This window comes from Myiozetetes cayanensis, unplaced genomic scaffold, assembly GCF_022539395.1.
Source record: "Myiozetetes cayanensis isolate MyiCay16 unplaced genomic scaffold, myiCay2020 scf5-8, whole genome shotgun sequence".
Taxonomy (NCBI): domain Eukaryota; kingdom Metazoa; phylum Chordata; class Aves; order Passeriformes; family Tyrannidae; genus Myiozetetes; species Myiozetetes cayanensis.
The window spans coordinates 58,132,189-58,149,018 of record NW_026087742.1 but is presented as its reverse complement, the minus strand read 5'-3'; the positions used below and the strand labels follow the sequence as shown (position 1 = coordinate 58,149,018).

Below are 16,830 nucleotides of genomic sequence, written 5' to 3'. Positions count from 1 at the left end.
AATTTCTGTGGAAAGGTGTTGTGCAGTCACGGACTAGATATCCAGTACCTTGACCACAGACATGGTCTTATGTTCATCACTGTTAGTTCCCTTGCCTCAAGCAGTCACATGCTTCGTGGTTTGTCTTAACAGCAGGGGAAACAGACAGCATTTGATTCATATGGTGCTCCATAACCAGTAAGGTCAATGCTCTGGGTACATTTCTTCAGCCTTGGCATGACTCACTTTCCATAGCCACCTTCCAATCAGAGGCTCAGAGCAGTAGCCAGCATGGAATTCAGTCACACCAGAAGCTCAAGCTGGGGAGCAAGAGGAAGGTCCGAGCAATAGCAGCAGGAGATGGAGTAGCAACACATGTTGGGCGAAGACTACGGACTAGCTGGAGACTTAACTCTCAATTTAATACACCAAGGTTAAACAAAGTGCACGGATACTGTTCTGTGGTTGAATAAAGCCAGCCAGAACCAGACTGCTGAATGAAAGAAAAATAAAGTCCAGGCAGGAAGGAAAAAGCTCAGATTTATCTTCCACATGAATATCCTCTTCTTTCCCTTTACAAAAATCTTTATTTTCTTTGTTCCCAAACTTGCTACTTGTCTTTTTTTGGCAGTGCAAAAAAATAAGAATAATTATTTACTTGCTTCAATTAACATATAATTTCTATGTGACTGACCATGAGGCATTACCCAAACAAAAAAATCTTTGGACCAGACACAGTAATGACACAAAAGAATGCTCCTTTTGAAAGTCGTCTCCATATACTATAGAAACCTCCTTTAAACAAGCACTGCAAAATTAATCAGGGACAGTTGCTCATGCTTACTATTTTTAAAATAACTTCAGCGAAAATTTCCTAGTTCTTGAAATGAAGCCCAGCTGAGATTAGTAGATTCACAACTTATACATCAAAGGGCATTACGACAGCTATTTGCAATGGCAGTACTTTTAAATCTTAGAACTGGTACCTGGGCACATCATGTCTGCTCAGCATTACTATTTTGGGGTGCTTGACAATATGCTGTTTGGTACATTTCAACACACGGCCAAACACTTGAGGATTTTGAAGAAGCCTATGTAACGTCATGTTTCATACATTTTCATTAGCAGTGTATTCTTTCATTTGTCCAGAAGACTCTCAAGCTGGGTTCTAAACCAATTCTCCAAATGCTGTACAAGGTGCCAAAGTCCAACCTCAGTCCACACAGAAATATCAAGGCAACCTTCCTAACCTAGCTTCCAGGCAAGATGAGGCTGAGCTAGACTGGTTATTATATCCTACTTGTGTTGACATTAGAGTCCATGTGACACTTTACTGCATGTAAGTGGAACAATGGGTTTACCTTCCAAATCAAAGACAGGAGAACGGCATTCTCGCTTCCTGCTGGACACCAATTTAATTCTGTAAGAAGTATGCCATCTACTGATACATTATTTATTATACCATTCTTCAAGTGCCTTCACACAACCACTGATCAAGACTAGTCTTAGCTGTGTCATTTGAAAAGAAAAATAATATTCCATGAATTTACAAGAAACGACAGCACTCTCCAAGCCAGTGAAATGTGTTTTATTTTAAGCCACTGCTAAAACAAGGACAAATTTAGTGCAACCTGGAGTTCATAATCTGAAAACTGAATATAGTTAAATTACTAAAATGGCAAAACTTGTCAGCATTATACAGTACAAGACCTTCATATTCATTGAGTACAGTTACATAAACATTTATAGTTACTCAAACTGCTTTTGGTATACAATTGCATCACTAACTGGGCTGTGAATTACTGTAACACTGCACAAATAAGCAGCAGTTCCAGCAAATTATAATAAAATTTAGTATTAAATACTATTCAGACATTAAAACAGAACAAAGGCCCTCTAAAACTACAACTCCAGCTATACAACAGGAATGTACAAAGATGGTGCAAAATAAAGTGACTACAGTGGCTGGGCTCTGTACTTGCCCCTTCAGAGCTCAAGTACAGTAAATGCTTGACAGCAGAGGCTCTTGCTGAAAAGCCAAAATTCTTACACCAAAAATCATTCCTGAAATCTCATACTTTAAACTGCTAATCAACTGTCTAAAACTACAGGGGTTTACGCTGGTGACCAGGTTTATTATTTACTGTGTTCCCATCTCCAGTAATATGTGGTTGTTCTTAGAAAAGGTCCCAAAGGTATGTTGGAAAACGTAACATTTAAAACCTGATAACATTTTTTAGAGACCTAATTAGTCTCGGAATGTGGATTGCTGGGGTTTTGAGTTTTGACTGGGTTTTTTCTAAGAAGCTCACACAACCTTTTAAAACTCAAGAACAAAGATACTACAGAAATTGCATTCAAATACGCATCTTAGCTATATTTTCACATCCTTATTTTGAGACAACAAATCCTCTTTAATTTTAGCATATGGGTTTGAGTTTTGTTTGATTTTAAGGCTTTATGCATACATCTGTATTATTTATGCACCCCATTTTGAATGCTTAAACTTGTTTTAAATATGGCCAACTTTTAATTGTTAATTTATAGAGGGACTATTTTCAAAGTGCTTTTTTCCACAGAATCTTACAAAGCATCCCAACACTTCCATTTCTCAGAACACCAAATATATTTATGAAGTGTTTGGGTGACTTCTGAAACAATAACATCATTGGATATACTTTCCTCAACTTAAAATTTAAATTACTAGGGTTTCCCATACAGGAAAAATGCAAGATGAAATAAACTCTACCTTTCTATGTTTGTTTATAAACCAGAGTTGTCTTCTTTAAATGGACCAGAATGTGGCCTTTCATGTTTTTACATGTTTTCACTTACACTTCTGTATCTGTGGTCGGGAGTTTTAAACAAACTCAGTAATAGCATAATTTAAGACTCATTAGCAAAGAATAGCTTTCTCACTAATATGGCAGACAGCACCAGTTAGATATAGTCAGAATAAGATTTTCCAAAGATTATTAAAAGTATTAAATTATAATAATTTTGCCAGGCTAGTTTAATGTTTTCCTAATTTCATACTCAAGGAGAAAAGTCAAGTCACCCAGAACGAATTTAAAACAATTTGTATAGAAAACTGGTTTGGCTTCTTTGCTTGTTTTCAGTAAAAATGAAGTATTTTACAACATTTTTCTCATGTAAATTTGGAAACTAGGCTAATAAAACAAGTTCTTCCTTAATATAACACCAATTAATAGTTACATAAATATTTGATCCAGTCTGAAAACAAAACTCCATTTATAAAAATAATTTTAGTGCAACTATTGTCTATTTAACTTTCTCGACAGTTGTAAGCTTTGGGAATCTCACAATTTTCTGCCCTTCTCCACAGAAGTAATTAGAAAGAATAAACACTTCACCAACTTTATAAATTCCAACATACTGAATAAATGAGTTAAAAAACGGCTGTTCCTGTGGTGTTGTTTTGTTGGTTGTGTTTTGTTGTGTGGTTTTTATTTAAATATACAGCTCTGTGCATTCACAATACCTTCAATACCTTTCTAAATTTGGACATGTGCAGAAACACTTTATTATTACTACTGTATCCTCTTATCTTGAAATTCCACTTGGTGAGCAAAACTTACTCTCGAGGCACTGCTTATAGTATTTTATTTTCTTGGCATTTCAATTTTAAAAGTAAATTTGTACTAGGGAAGATGTTACAGCCAGAGAATTGTTTCAAATTTTTGTCTAAAACAACACTGAAAGTCAACCTTAAAAAAAAGAAAGGAGTATGGGATGGAGGAGGAAAAAAAAAATCCAGATAACTTTTGTACAATTCTTAAAAAATATTTGCTACTAGGCCCATCTTCCAAACACAGGAATTAAGATAACTTCACCTGCCCTGCTTTGGGCTCTAGAGAAAAATCATTCCTGACACCTGGCATTATTACCTGCAACAAAAGACCTTGAAGTAGTTTTTGGTCTTTTTGTCACATGGCATACATAGATTTTTCCATCAGTGAAATGATACACAAAGTGAGGTAATAAAACTATGAGTGTAACAGAATTTTAATTTAGTGGCAAAAGTTCGCATTTAAAGTTCACGTTGGTGAGATCTCATACACAAACAGATATACAGACATATCTGTGTATGCACGTGTGTATACATGCATGTGCACATAGAAAAACATTAAACATCTTTAGCTCTGTGAGAAAGGAGAACCTTGTGAGATCCAAGGCAGAAATCCAGATGACAAATGAAGACAAAAACAAACCAGATCTCTACAAAAAGGCCAGCGGAATGCCCTCCTGAAACATGAAAACATTCCAAGGAGAGTAGTCTTGACTTTACCAGTGTGACACCTCATAGTAATTCATGGGGTAGGAGAAATCAGAATTGTACATACACCATTCAAATTCAGGAATAGATTTAGAGACCATCTCTCTCCCTCCCTCCTTGTTTGGGATAACAATCTTGTACACCATATCAACAGCCTGTTTTTCTGTGAAAAAGCCTTAAAGATTTTTTTTTTTGTTCATCCAAAATACGTAAGGCTCTGTGATTCTTTTGTAAGTTTGAGGTGGCAACTTTGTAATTACCAGCACGTGCCTTTTTCTCTCAAAGGCTATATAAAAAAAACAAAACCCAAAAAAACATTTTCAAACCACAGGGTATGTAAAGGTCCAGATTTCCCCTCAGACAGAAAGGCAAGTCAGCAGCACTGGTGAGAAACCTGATGAGGCTGCTAAAAATATTCGATTAAAAGTCCCTTTAAAAAAAATTCAGTGAAGGTAGTTAACTAAAATGAAAACTCAATTTGCAAGAAATTTCCCCTTTATGTTTTAATTAGCTTTCTTTGCTAAATGCTTACATGTTTACTGAGTAACAAAATTATCTTTATTACTGAAAAGAAAATTCATATGTGACTGCTAAGAAATAAAGAATTAAAACTAGTCAAAAAGACAGCCAAAATCCTCATAAATTTCTATCTGCTACTTTTAACACATCTGTGTGAGAGACTAATGTATAAATTCTTTGACACAGAATCAGTGTCATAGAAATATCTGCATACAAAAGCTTCAGTAAAAAATTTAGCATTTTAATTTTATTGGAAAGCTGCAGGAAACCTTGCTGAAGAATTATGCATGAAAATTATGTTCAACTACTCACTCTGCCCTTCTACCAGAAGTTATCAGCTCTATAGTAGTCAACAAAAGGGAATATGTATTTGTACCTCAGCAATTCAGAGCAGACTCTCCCACCTTCGCATAAACTTAAAACTGATAAAGGTGGCTATTTAGGGGCTCCTTGGGCAGGTCACAATTTTCTTCCTGGCAATGGTGCTCTTGGGCACTTAAGGTCTGGCCAAGATTGGTAATTTTTTCCATTGTCTACAGCACAGTATTCCTTGCAGAACAGATCCTTGCAGAAATCAGTGCTCTCAGTCACGCTGTGAATATAGCACACACAGGAGTGGAAAAAAGAGCTATCCTGGCACAGTGGGAATCCTAAACATCATGCCTGAGACTGCCTCCTCTGAACTACTATCATAGACAAGGGATGTTTTCATAAATATTTCAATGGTCTGAACACAGCAGTAAATACAAGTTATGCGTGAGTGGACAATACCGATTACGGACTGAATAAACATACCATGTGCACGGTATCACAAAGCACAGCACAGCTATTTTGACTTTCACCTCCAAGTCTTTTAATTGCTGACTATTACTTAAACATTCACTAGTTGAATTTTAATTACACATCTGTGTTCTTTCTATCTCCTTTCAAACGAGGAATGAAGTGAAGAATGTTGCATCTTTGGACCTTTCAGACATTTTCCAGAAGCCAACCGACAAAAGACTTATTTGGAGCTTGTTCTCCATCAGATGCCTTCTCTATCATTTCACAATATTTCAGCACTGCTTGCAAGAGATCTCCAACTTTCCAGTCTCTTTCTTGCAGTCTTCTGGAAAGCTGAAGGGGAGACAGATCAACACAAAACAAAATATTTTGACTGGGACATCCTGATGAACAGTTACAGAAGTTATTCTTGAAACATTAGGTCATAAGAGATCAGTTGTAATGAGTTAATCGTTATCCCCACACCTATAAAAACAAAAACTTCCACAAGAACCAGGCACTTTTCGTTAGGGCAGTTTTCACAAAACTTTCTCCTGGAGGGAGCAACATTTTCAAATTATGTGGTGCCACAGGTATGAGGGCTGTGGTTCATCAGGACTGTAGAAAACAGGAAATTCTGAACACAAGATTAAGACACTGCCACCCCTCCCATGCCAATAACGCATGTATAAAAAGACAAAACTCAGTCTTAATAAAAGGATGTGGATTTTCCTTTCACAACATATAGTGTGGTTTGGGTGGCAGAGACGCTACCCTCAATGAAAACAGTGTCTTCAGAGTTGGGAAATTATAACATCTTGGGGAAGAGGAAAGGTGTCAATTAACTTAAACTACCACTCAGGAGCACAGATCAGTGTAACTGAAAACATTTTTTTTTGCCCAGGGTCCAAGCAAAAAAATCTTCCACTTCTTATGTGTCAAGCTCAGCTATATATGTATGAAATCCTACCCTAAGGAAAGAATGAATTTGCCAGTTTGCTCAGGAGTAAAAAAACCAAACAACTTCTAGTTAAAACAAAAACCAAAACAAAACAAATGAAAAAACATAACACCCACACAAACAAACTTTATTCTCTGTAATTTTCTGGACACCTGTCAATGCTGCATTTAGTAAACACAGTTTAAATGCTCTACTTACTCTTTGGAACTGTAGATTTTTACGGCCTTTTATAGCCCCTACCACGACATTCTATATATTAAGTTTTAAAAAAATTATAAACAGTGTTTAGAGAATTATCTTTCACAGCTACAAATTTAAAAAATCATAAAGTTTCTACTGTGAGATCTGTCAGAGTGCAATATAAAATTCTATTGAAAATTAAAAGGAAGACAATCTTTCCTTGCTTCTTCACCTAGATGATGTTCCAACTGCAAGAAGGCAGGTGATGGAACTGGTGGAAAGAATGTAGACATAAAAACATGTATAAAACAATTAACTTCTTGAGCAAACAATGAATTTGAAAAAGCAAAAAAAGATCCTGTCTAATCCTGAGCGCAATTTATTCTGAAACCTTTAGACTTTTCTCAGTGGAAAAAAAAAAAAAAGACACCTTTTCTACAAAGAAAGAGACTGAAATCTGTAGCTATTTCTGTGAATTTTAAAGGAGAGTACAGGAAATAAGAGTTTTATAGCCTAAAACATGCAATTTTATAAATGATGTTTGTTGGTTTATAAAAGAATGGTCGTTTCTCTTTCCTCTGCCAGAGGAAAATTTGGCTAATGTCCAAATATCTACCTCAGCAAATACAGTATAAAACTTTTGTCCAAAGAAGATTCCACCATGGTAAAACTACAGTGGGGGCACCTAAATTTTAATTTAGAGTTCAGAATTTAATCCCACTATTTCTTCAGATTAATAATCTATTTCTTACTGTCAGACAAGTGAAATATTAGAGTTTAGTCAAAACAGGAATCTTACAACAGCTAGGTAAAGTCTGGTTAAAAACTGAATATATGAGATTTTTTCAATCCAGGCACTTGCATATCCACATTGCCAGGCTTCTCAAAGAAGTCAAGAACTATCTACTCTAATTTACTGGTTTCTTGTTATGGCTCATAACAAACGTATTTAACTTTTTTCTGCTTTGTTGAGCATAACATGTACCCTTAAGTAAGAGTTCATATCAAGCTGCAGCAAGTAATACCTTGCCTGTTATGTGCCAGAAGTATTTTTGCCTTTTAAACAGCCACATCACACCAGTGGCTCGTTACCCTGCCGTGACCAGCTAACACAAGCCTTTCCTCCCTTCCAGAACTCACCAAACTGCTTATACTGAAAATTACTGCTTTCAGTGTAATCTAAAGCCCGGGTTCATTCCCCACATAACTGAGGTAACTTCCCAAGGTACCCATGAGCTGCCCCAAAGCCCACAGCTGGCCAGGGACCAGCACAGCGGGGTTGGGTTCGCTTCCCGCTGGGCTGCAGCGCCCTCTGGAGGTGCTTGCTCAGCTTTACAAGTGACAGAACTCGGAATGACTTTAACTTAAAACCCTGGGTTTTAAGTCTGGGTCAGAGAGAGTTCCAATTGGGAAATGGGATGGAATTATACACAGGTAATCCTTCCCTGTCCCCGGGGAGGAAAACAGGATATGCTCTTCTCAGTAAATTCTTTTATTAAGGCAGCTGGAGTGATGCTGAGATACACAGCCAGCTAATAATATATTTCCTGTATGTCTTTCAGCATTGGCTCAAGTCGTGTCATCACAGCTTTGCAATCTGTTAACTCAGAGCTGGCAGAAGAATGAGACACTTGAGGAAAAATTGAAAAAAGTGGCACCTACCCTCTACTTTTTGGCTTATGGATTATGTTGCAGTGTAAGATACAGGTCTCTCTCACACACACAAAATAAAATTAACACTTGTGGGTCCTACCACTATCCTACCTGAGTATTTGCAACACTGCATAAAACAAGCATGAAACAGATGAACAAATCTTCAAAAGATGGCAAAAAAAACTCACAAGGTAAGAAACACTGTAATCCCAACGCGTTCCCATCAAAAAAACTTCAGGGAATGCTGGGCCAGGCATGTGAGAACAGAAAAAGTAAAGAATTTTCTTCTTTGCGTTGAGGTACTTATAAACCGTAACAGAAGAAGAACTTACAAAGGTAAGGATTAAAACAAACAATTTCAAATAACACAAACATGGAGAATAGTATTCTCAAACTGCCTTCTAGTTTATGAAATCATAAAGTTCACTCTAAGTGTCAGAACTAGCATACAACAAAGCATATTCCAGAAATAGTTCTAAATCAAACATACCAACCTCCAGAGAAAGGAGCACAGGGGATATATTTCTACATGCCCAAAAAACATTTCCTAATTTTCTGGGCTATTTCTAATAAAAACTTCCTAATCTCAAAATCAAACACACATACCACACAATTACACAGGCAAAAAAACACCCCAAATTGTCACTGTCTCTGTGGGCTAGAAAGGAGAAGCCAGTCTCAGGACATTTCAGACCAGGTACAATCTGGACTGGCCACCTTTCACATTTTTAAGTCTACAGTAACTAAGCACCATAGGTGCACACATCCATCTAAATTTGGGACTCTGTTTTGTCATACTGAACTCTACTTCCCAGTCACTCCCCTTTTCTCCTGAAACGATGTGAGCTTTGAAAAGCACCAAGCTGAAGACTCAAAACTAAATTTCAGAACTGAGAGCAAGCTTTTCCTCCCTTAATATACTGATATGCACGTTAAGTCGGTTTCACCAAGATTTTAATTATTGAAACCATACTAATGGTATCACATTAATGCTTTTTCATATCAGCAGACCACAAAACATAACTCTTTGATAATTTGTTGTTCCTGTGAACCTCATCATTAGAGACAATGCTTATATATATATATTAAGTTAGCCTTTCAATAGCCTGTTAATGTTAAAGTAATTCCTTGGTAGAATATAAAAAATATATGTTGACTGTAATAAATTCCAGATTATCACGTGCAGTTTGGTGTGCAGACACAAAAGAGTAATTTTTATGATTTTTACAGGAATAAGTTCCTCTTATATGTTTGTGATGGAAATACTCAGGACAATATGCATACCAAAATATTGAGCCTTCCCAATGAGACACAAATTGCTAAAGCCTAATTCTTTAAAGTTACGTTTTTTCTCTTGGGTCACAATAAATTCAATCTATAAACCCAAAATAAAGGCATCTAAGAATAAAGCAATCTTACTGAGCCTTCTTCCTTAATAGCTTTGGTTTCAGTTATAAAGTTTGGTTTTAGAATAAAGACATACTTAATATTAACTCAGAAACTAAACCTTTTTCTAACAAGAAAATGTGTCTTTGCTAGCAGAAAACCCCTTAGGCAGAATATATTAAGTTAGAAATTAATCTGCATGACCAAGTTCTCAGAAAGATTCAATTTATACACAATTAAACATTAAGTTAAAAAATGCTTGAAAAAATACAATATTCAACAAGGTTTGTTTTTTCAAACAAAAATGCTCTAATTGTATCCTTTTTGCAGTAAACCACTGGTGAAACAAGCTAACTCAGCTTTGACAATACTGGTTAATGTACGGTATATACACAGCCTGTATATACCAGGCTCTATAACCAGGCTGTTCCATTTTGACCTCTCAGGATTTAAATAACCATTTTCCTCAACAGTGAATAGGAAATGAAGTAGTAGCAGCTGGTGTATTGGTCAGTGGAAGTTCAGATAATCCTTTCCCTTTCCCACCACCCATCAAACCCGAGTACTTACAAAGACAAACTCCCTTGAGGCAGTGTCACGGAAGTGAAGATCAGACACCTCTGTTTCAGAAGCTGCCAGCCACTGGAGCGCTGCTCTGAGCTGGGGGTCCACTAGATTTCGTTCCAGATCAATATTCGCTATTGATAAAGTCTTTTGGATTTGCTCCAAACCTAACATTAAAAATAAAAATCATCAAATCTGTATCTCTGTTTCAAAAAAGTCTCTGTAGTTCACTGTTTACAGACTCTACTAGCTTAAAAACCTCAAATTAGTACACACAGATAATATGGAAGAAAAAAAATCATGCCTGGTCTGAAGTGTTACAGTACTTTCACATAACAAAGTACTGTTTATTGTGTGCAAACATAGCTGAGTATTACAAGATATCTAAACTAAAATGCATATATACTTCACTAAGAAGAAAGGGAATATAGCAAAGGCTATATTCCTCGAATACAAGTTTTTTTCATTGTTTCCCATGACTCTCTCCCAAGGTTAATGTGTCCAGTTTGAATAACTTCTTCAGCATCTCGAACAGAGCCATGCAGATGATTCCCATGTCTCCTTTATTTTAAGAAGTAGTTACACTTTTTTTTAAAAAGTATTTTAAAAAGAAGTTATTCTGTGCACATGAATTTATGCTTTCAAGCTGATCAGAGTTCCCTACCTTTATTAAGCTTGTGTGAGCATCAGAAACTAGCCTTTCCCAAAGGCTGTAAATTTCAGTGCATTAAGAGTTGTACGCAGGGTATTAATCTAACAATACATTCTGACACTTGGCTGACATCCATTATGATGAATAGGGATAATAATGTTGTTACCTTGTTTTGCAGATTACAAAAGCAAATAATAAAATAATTAATGTAGAGTGCACAGGACAAGAACAGTAGTATATGCTGGAACTGACATTACCTTCTACAGCATCCTTGGAATCTTCATCTTTATCTTCTGTTCCATCACTGTATTTAGAAAGCAAACAAACAAAAATACGAATACAATCCAATACATGCACAATAAATGTAGTAAATCCTAAACTGTAATTAAGTTTAAAAGACAGGAAAATCATAAAAGAATTAAGGAATGATCATGAAAAGAAGCTTTGCTTCTCAAACCACTCCACAACAGAAAAAGGTTTATCATCCACTTCACACTTCGGAAAATGAGAAGAGAGAAACAAGAGACGGGTGTTAAAAAGGATTGTAACATGAAGATATTTAAAAATAAGAAGAAAACCCTGATTTTAATAGTTTTGCTTCTTACGTGAAAAAGTTGAACCATCTTATGTCACAGGTATGAATAGTTATAGGTTACTCAAAGCTGTAAGTCATAAGTGTTCTACTAAAATCAATTACTAAGCAATTTTGAAAGTTTATGCAAGCTAAAGAAAAAAAAAAAAAGAAATCCTCTAAGAAGCAAGCTCTAGTTTGCATGAAAGAAAACTAAATCTAAAGACTTGTAAAACTGCAGGCAGGAACATGCAGAAAAGGGACCTTTCATTTTGCAAGCAGAACATCAGTTTAGCACAGCAAAATTTAATCATTCAGGATGGATTAATTAATGAAAAAATCATATTGTGATTAAGCAACAAGAGTGTGAATAATGTATCAGCATAAAAAATGTACTGTATTTTTATCTTCCAAAATGATTATTTCATGCATTAATTATGAGGAACCCATCTGGTTTATATTTCTCAACTCAACCAACCTGTCTGATGTTGGAAAGGATAAATTCTCCTCATACATATCCCCTTCTAAACCAAGACTGCTCCAGCTACTGCTGTTACCATTACTGCCAGGAGAAGAAGAGAACAAGGCTGAACTAGAAAAGAACAATAGCTCAAACTAGAACCTTCATTTTCCTTACAACTGTTTTGTCAAGACATTTAATGCAAGAGCACTGAAATTTCCTAAACAGGTTTGCTGGAACAGAGTACAAACCTGACTGTCAGTGCTACTCAGTGCAGCAATGTGCATAATATTGCAGAACTAGTAAGTTTCAGCACACAGGTGAAAGTATTAATTTGTACTCATTAATTTTCCAGATCAGTGCTAGCAGGAATTCTGTCCTCAGGTCTAAGCATATTACTCATCACTTACACAGGCTCAACAACTTCAAAATGATTACTTATAGAAATATGGATTACGACTGCAGTATTTGCTTAAGGATTAGCTAAGCTTTAATAAAATTATGCACTGTGAAGACAACTGCACAGTCAAAATCCTTCCAACTCACTCCAAAAATCCAGCAGCCTGATGAGAAGGAATTCCTATAGTAAATAATTTTTTTTTCAATTCTGAATATTGTTCTGCAAGTGGAACCTTTAAAAATGGGGGCAAGGAGTTATAAATCTAAATAAATATAAATATAAATATAAATATTATAAAGATTACTTCACTTCCAGTTCATAAAACTCATTTATCCCACAACTACATTCAACCCGTTGTAAAGAACTGAAAAAATGGACCATGCCATTACACTCATTAGTTTTACTCATTATAAATAGCTGAGTTTGTTAAGCCTGTGATTACGTATAAGATTGAGCTACTCATATGATTAAATCTCTGTTCCTCAACTTCATACCTCCCACAGAGCATGTCTGGAAGCTTTCCAAGAACAGGACTACCAGATATCCAGCATTATTTGGGAAAGCTAGATTGTCTACTATAGATGGTATGAGAAGTATTTATGAAGTAACTCTCCACAGAACAACTGCTGCAAGAAGATGCTTTCTTCACCTAAGTTTTCTGTGACTGTTGAAGCTCTTTTCCCCTCATACCACTCAGGGCAAACAGCAAAATAGTGAAAAGGAACATTTCAAGAGACTAATATCTTTTTAAGAGTTTGTCGATAACAGTATCACCTATACTGCTTTGTGCTTGGCTTTTGCTTTACTTATTAAACCGTCTTTGTCTCAACCCATGAGTTTTCTCACTTTTACTCTTCCAATTCTCTGCCCCATCCCACCCGGGAGGAGCAAGTGACTGGTTGTGTGGGCACTAGTAGCCAGCCGGGCTGGCTACTTCTCTGAATCTTTTCTTATTACAAGTCTCCCCCAGTATCTTTTTTACTCAGGGTAATAACCCCAGATCCTGTCATTTCCACCTGCTAAACCTCAGCAACACAAATGAACACACATGCTGTTACCAATCCACAGTCAGTTCTGTAAAATCAGCTGATCAATTTGCATATGTTAGTTTCTCCTGCCAACACCTCGCTATCTAATTATGCCTCCCCTTCTGTGAGCTAATTTAGGTCTTTCCTCCTCTAATGAGCCACAGATTTTCTTCCAAGTTATATAAATTACCTTCTTTTCATTTATATCTAATTTGGGGATGATAAACAAATAACATACACAACATAGATATGGCAGGTCCAGCAATTTTTTTATACCTTTTTTCCCGCTATCCACTAACCTATATTTTATTCTCTATTTTTAACTGCCAATATGCTGAATATTATTCCTTATATTGTGAATTTCTTCAAGTAAGTCTAACTCATTTTCACTCATTCAACAGGTAATATTTTATTAAAGTAACTCTAAGTTAATGTATTTTTTTACAAAATAATTCAGTTCTATGAGTGATAAATTATAGTAGTGGTTGGCTTAAATTATTTAGTTAAGCAAAACATGAAAAATATTGCAGAAAAATAATTAACTGAGTAGTTTCACTTTGGTACCAAATAACCTACTTGTGTATTACGTAAGGAAGAACATCTCCCATATTTCCTTTAACCTCAGAGATGCTGGAAGTACTAACTAAAGAATAAACCTCTCCCCCACTTCCGCTATTCTTCAACAGAAATGATGGACTTTCTACAGCAATATAAGTGTGATATCAATCATAAAAAACTAAATTTACTCATTCCTCATATATTTCTTACATAGAAGCTAGGGCCACAACTCCCAGTACAATTCTCCCTGGCAACAGGCAGACACTGCAGATTTTAGAATTCCTATTTTAATATTTGTTAGCTATCAATCAGCCAGGGAAAGTGCAGTGAGAAGCTACTACCCTGAAAGGTAAGTTCCAGTGTCACACATCTGCAAGCCCATGGTTAGCAGTACAGACATATTCCACCTATACCAGTTAGAGCAGTTTATAAATACCAGTACCAAAAAAGACAAAAACAGCTGTAAAAGCTCCTCATGCAAATTAAGCAAGTATTACTTATTTTCAAGAATAAATGAATTTATATACAATGCATTCTCTACGATTACATTTTAATATTTTAGAGCACAATTTATAAATGGTACTCTCAGGTTGTATTTTACACAGGGTAAATAAAAATTTTAAAAAATGCTGTTTTTAAAATGCTTCCATCTTTTGCTAATACTTAAATCTTATATGTATAGTTTTACTTGATGTGACTCCCTGACATCAATGACAATACACACGCCACATATTTTAAAATAAGAACATTCGTGGCCAACAACATTTCGTAAGAAAACAAAACCGTAATATTAGAGCCACTTTTAATAAAAAAGTCATTTTGTGCTGAAGACAAAACCTCTTCTCCCCCAAGCTCCAGGAGAAAACCACTTGATGACAAGTTATTTGATGTCAAGGTAACTGTTTAACTACACTAACATGTTTATAGTTACCTGTCACTCAGGTGAAGAAAACTGCTGCTCTCATCAGGATGTTCATCTTCAAAACTTAGATTGGACCAGCTCCCAGTGCTATCATCACCAATACTAAGACTCATCTGATGGCTAACAACAGATTCAACAGAGTGAAATCCTTCTCTTCCAACAGAGCTAAACAAAAATTTAAGACAAAAACATCACTGCATGTCACGCTGATCTGTGTTAGTTCATTCAATGCAAATTAACACCACTTTAAAGCCATTAAATTCCAAGGAAAAAGAAAAGGAGGGGAATCCCTTAATTTGTACTCTATCCTCAACGCAAGAATGGAGCAACCAAATCAATCTGAAACATCAACAGGCTTAGGTCAGGGACTGCTATTTGGAATGCTTTCACTAGGAGTCTAAGGGAGCGGCACAAATAATTCTCTCATTTGGAAGATTATTGCTGTAAAGCACAGAAGGTATTATAGCCTTGCAGACTGTGTATCAAGGTACACTTTTCAAGCAGAAGATTTACCATTTCTGAACTTATTCACCATAGGACAGTTTAGCTGTTTTCCCTGGTCTGCTTTTGGTACAAGCAGCTAAATGGTCTGCTATTGTAGGCAAACTGTTTAAGTATGAGCTGGTGTTTAAAATGTTAGGATTTCATTTTTTAAAAAGATTTTTCTGTAGAAAAAGATTTGTCTTCTTCCTTCAAGAAAAGTGTAGCAATGCATGGCTTGTACAGAATTTTTCCCTCAGGAAATTAGTTTCATTTTTTTATCCAGAAAACAATCAATCAAGCATAGTCCATAAAACGTAGTCTCTAGAAGATACTTCAAAAAACTGATTTAAGGAGTTCAAACTTCTTTACACAAAAACACTTACAAAATGAGAACACGCAGTTATGAACTAACTTTCATGGGCAAACTGTGATTATCTACATACATACGAAGCAAAAATGTAGCTTGAACTGGAACCCAGCAGGGTAGTACAGAGGTCATTTTTTCCCTATTTTTATTTACAGTTTATACCAGCACTAGAAGCAGTTCTCTACATCACACAAGGCAGCTTATCAAGAAACATATGAATTACCTAGCACACATTAGATGACAACGTAAAAAACATTTAAAAATTTTGTCACAGTAAAACTCTCATATCACCTCCTTGTCACAAATTTACTAATAAACAACATTTCTTTGTATCCTGCATTTTGCTGTTGACATATTCTGACTACAATTTTTTAATGAAGTGTCATCTTTGATACCGTAGGTATAGAAAAACATCACCACATGACTACTTTCTCTTTTGTCACACACTGAGCAAGGACTCAACCCCGTTGTGCAAAGACTGAAATATACATCTCATGAGCACTTTTATGCTGCTAGTATGTATGTGTTTCATATCAAACCTTGAAAAATCTAGTTCAGTCCCACTGTGGCCTTCACCCACTGGACACAAAATAATCAATTTTATTGTCCATCATGATGGCCCTCAAAAAAACACACAGCAGAAATATAAATACTTCAAATTTAAAAATACAACATGGTAAGGATTGCTCTGGGGCCTGAAGAGGAGATTTCACTTTGATCACTGCACAGTCTGCTTTAAGAAATGGTTGTTGTTTGTCACAAATTTATTGTGGTATGTATTTCTTATTTATAGGCCTATTAAAGGAAAACAGTATGTTATCCTTTGCTAAACACACAAGAATTTCGAAGTCAATTCCTTAATTTATTGTATTACTATTCTATAACATAAAGTGTGGTTTAGTAAGTTGGTTTTTTTCTTAAAGTAACAGGCTGGGCCTTTTTTTCCCCTCCAGTAATAAGGAAACTATCACAGCACGGCCATTAACAAAATTATGCCTTCATACTACAAAGCGATGGTTTGTTAGGCCAGCACCAGATGCTGAAGAGGAGATACAAATAGGGAGCAAACCTGGATTCTGTCACAGCTC

The 16,830-nt window shown here is 35.8% G+C and overlaps 1 protein-coding gene across 3 annotated transcripts in view; it reads right to left on the bottom strand.

The window, feature by feature from the left end:
* Positions 1-1,551: 1,551 nt before the first annotated feature.
* The window catches only part of AKAP11 (A-kinase anchoring protein 11), a 41,651-nt gene continuing 26,372 nt past the window's right edge, over positions 1,552-16,830 (bottom strand). The window contains exons 8-12 of one of the 3 annotated variants that reach the window (XM_050332353.1): positions 14,902-15,057; positions 12,003-12,116; positions 11,211-11,257; positions 10,308-10,468; positions 1,552-5,911 (exon numbers count right to left, since the gene is read on the bottom strand). In XM_050332353.1, coding sequence (XP_050188310.1) covers positions 5,765-5,911; positions 10,308-10,468; positions 11,211-11,257; positions 12,003-12,116; positions 14,902-15,057 — 625 coding nt within the window. In that variant the 3' untranslated portion in view covers positions 1,552-5,764. The remainder of the gene's footprint in view (positions 5,912-10,307; positions 10,469-11,210; positions 11,258-12,002; positions 12,117-14,901; positions 15,058-16,830) is intronic. The other 2 variants (XM_050332354.1, XM_050332355.1) reach the window with 2 other exon arrangements.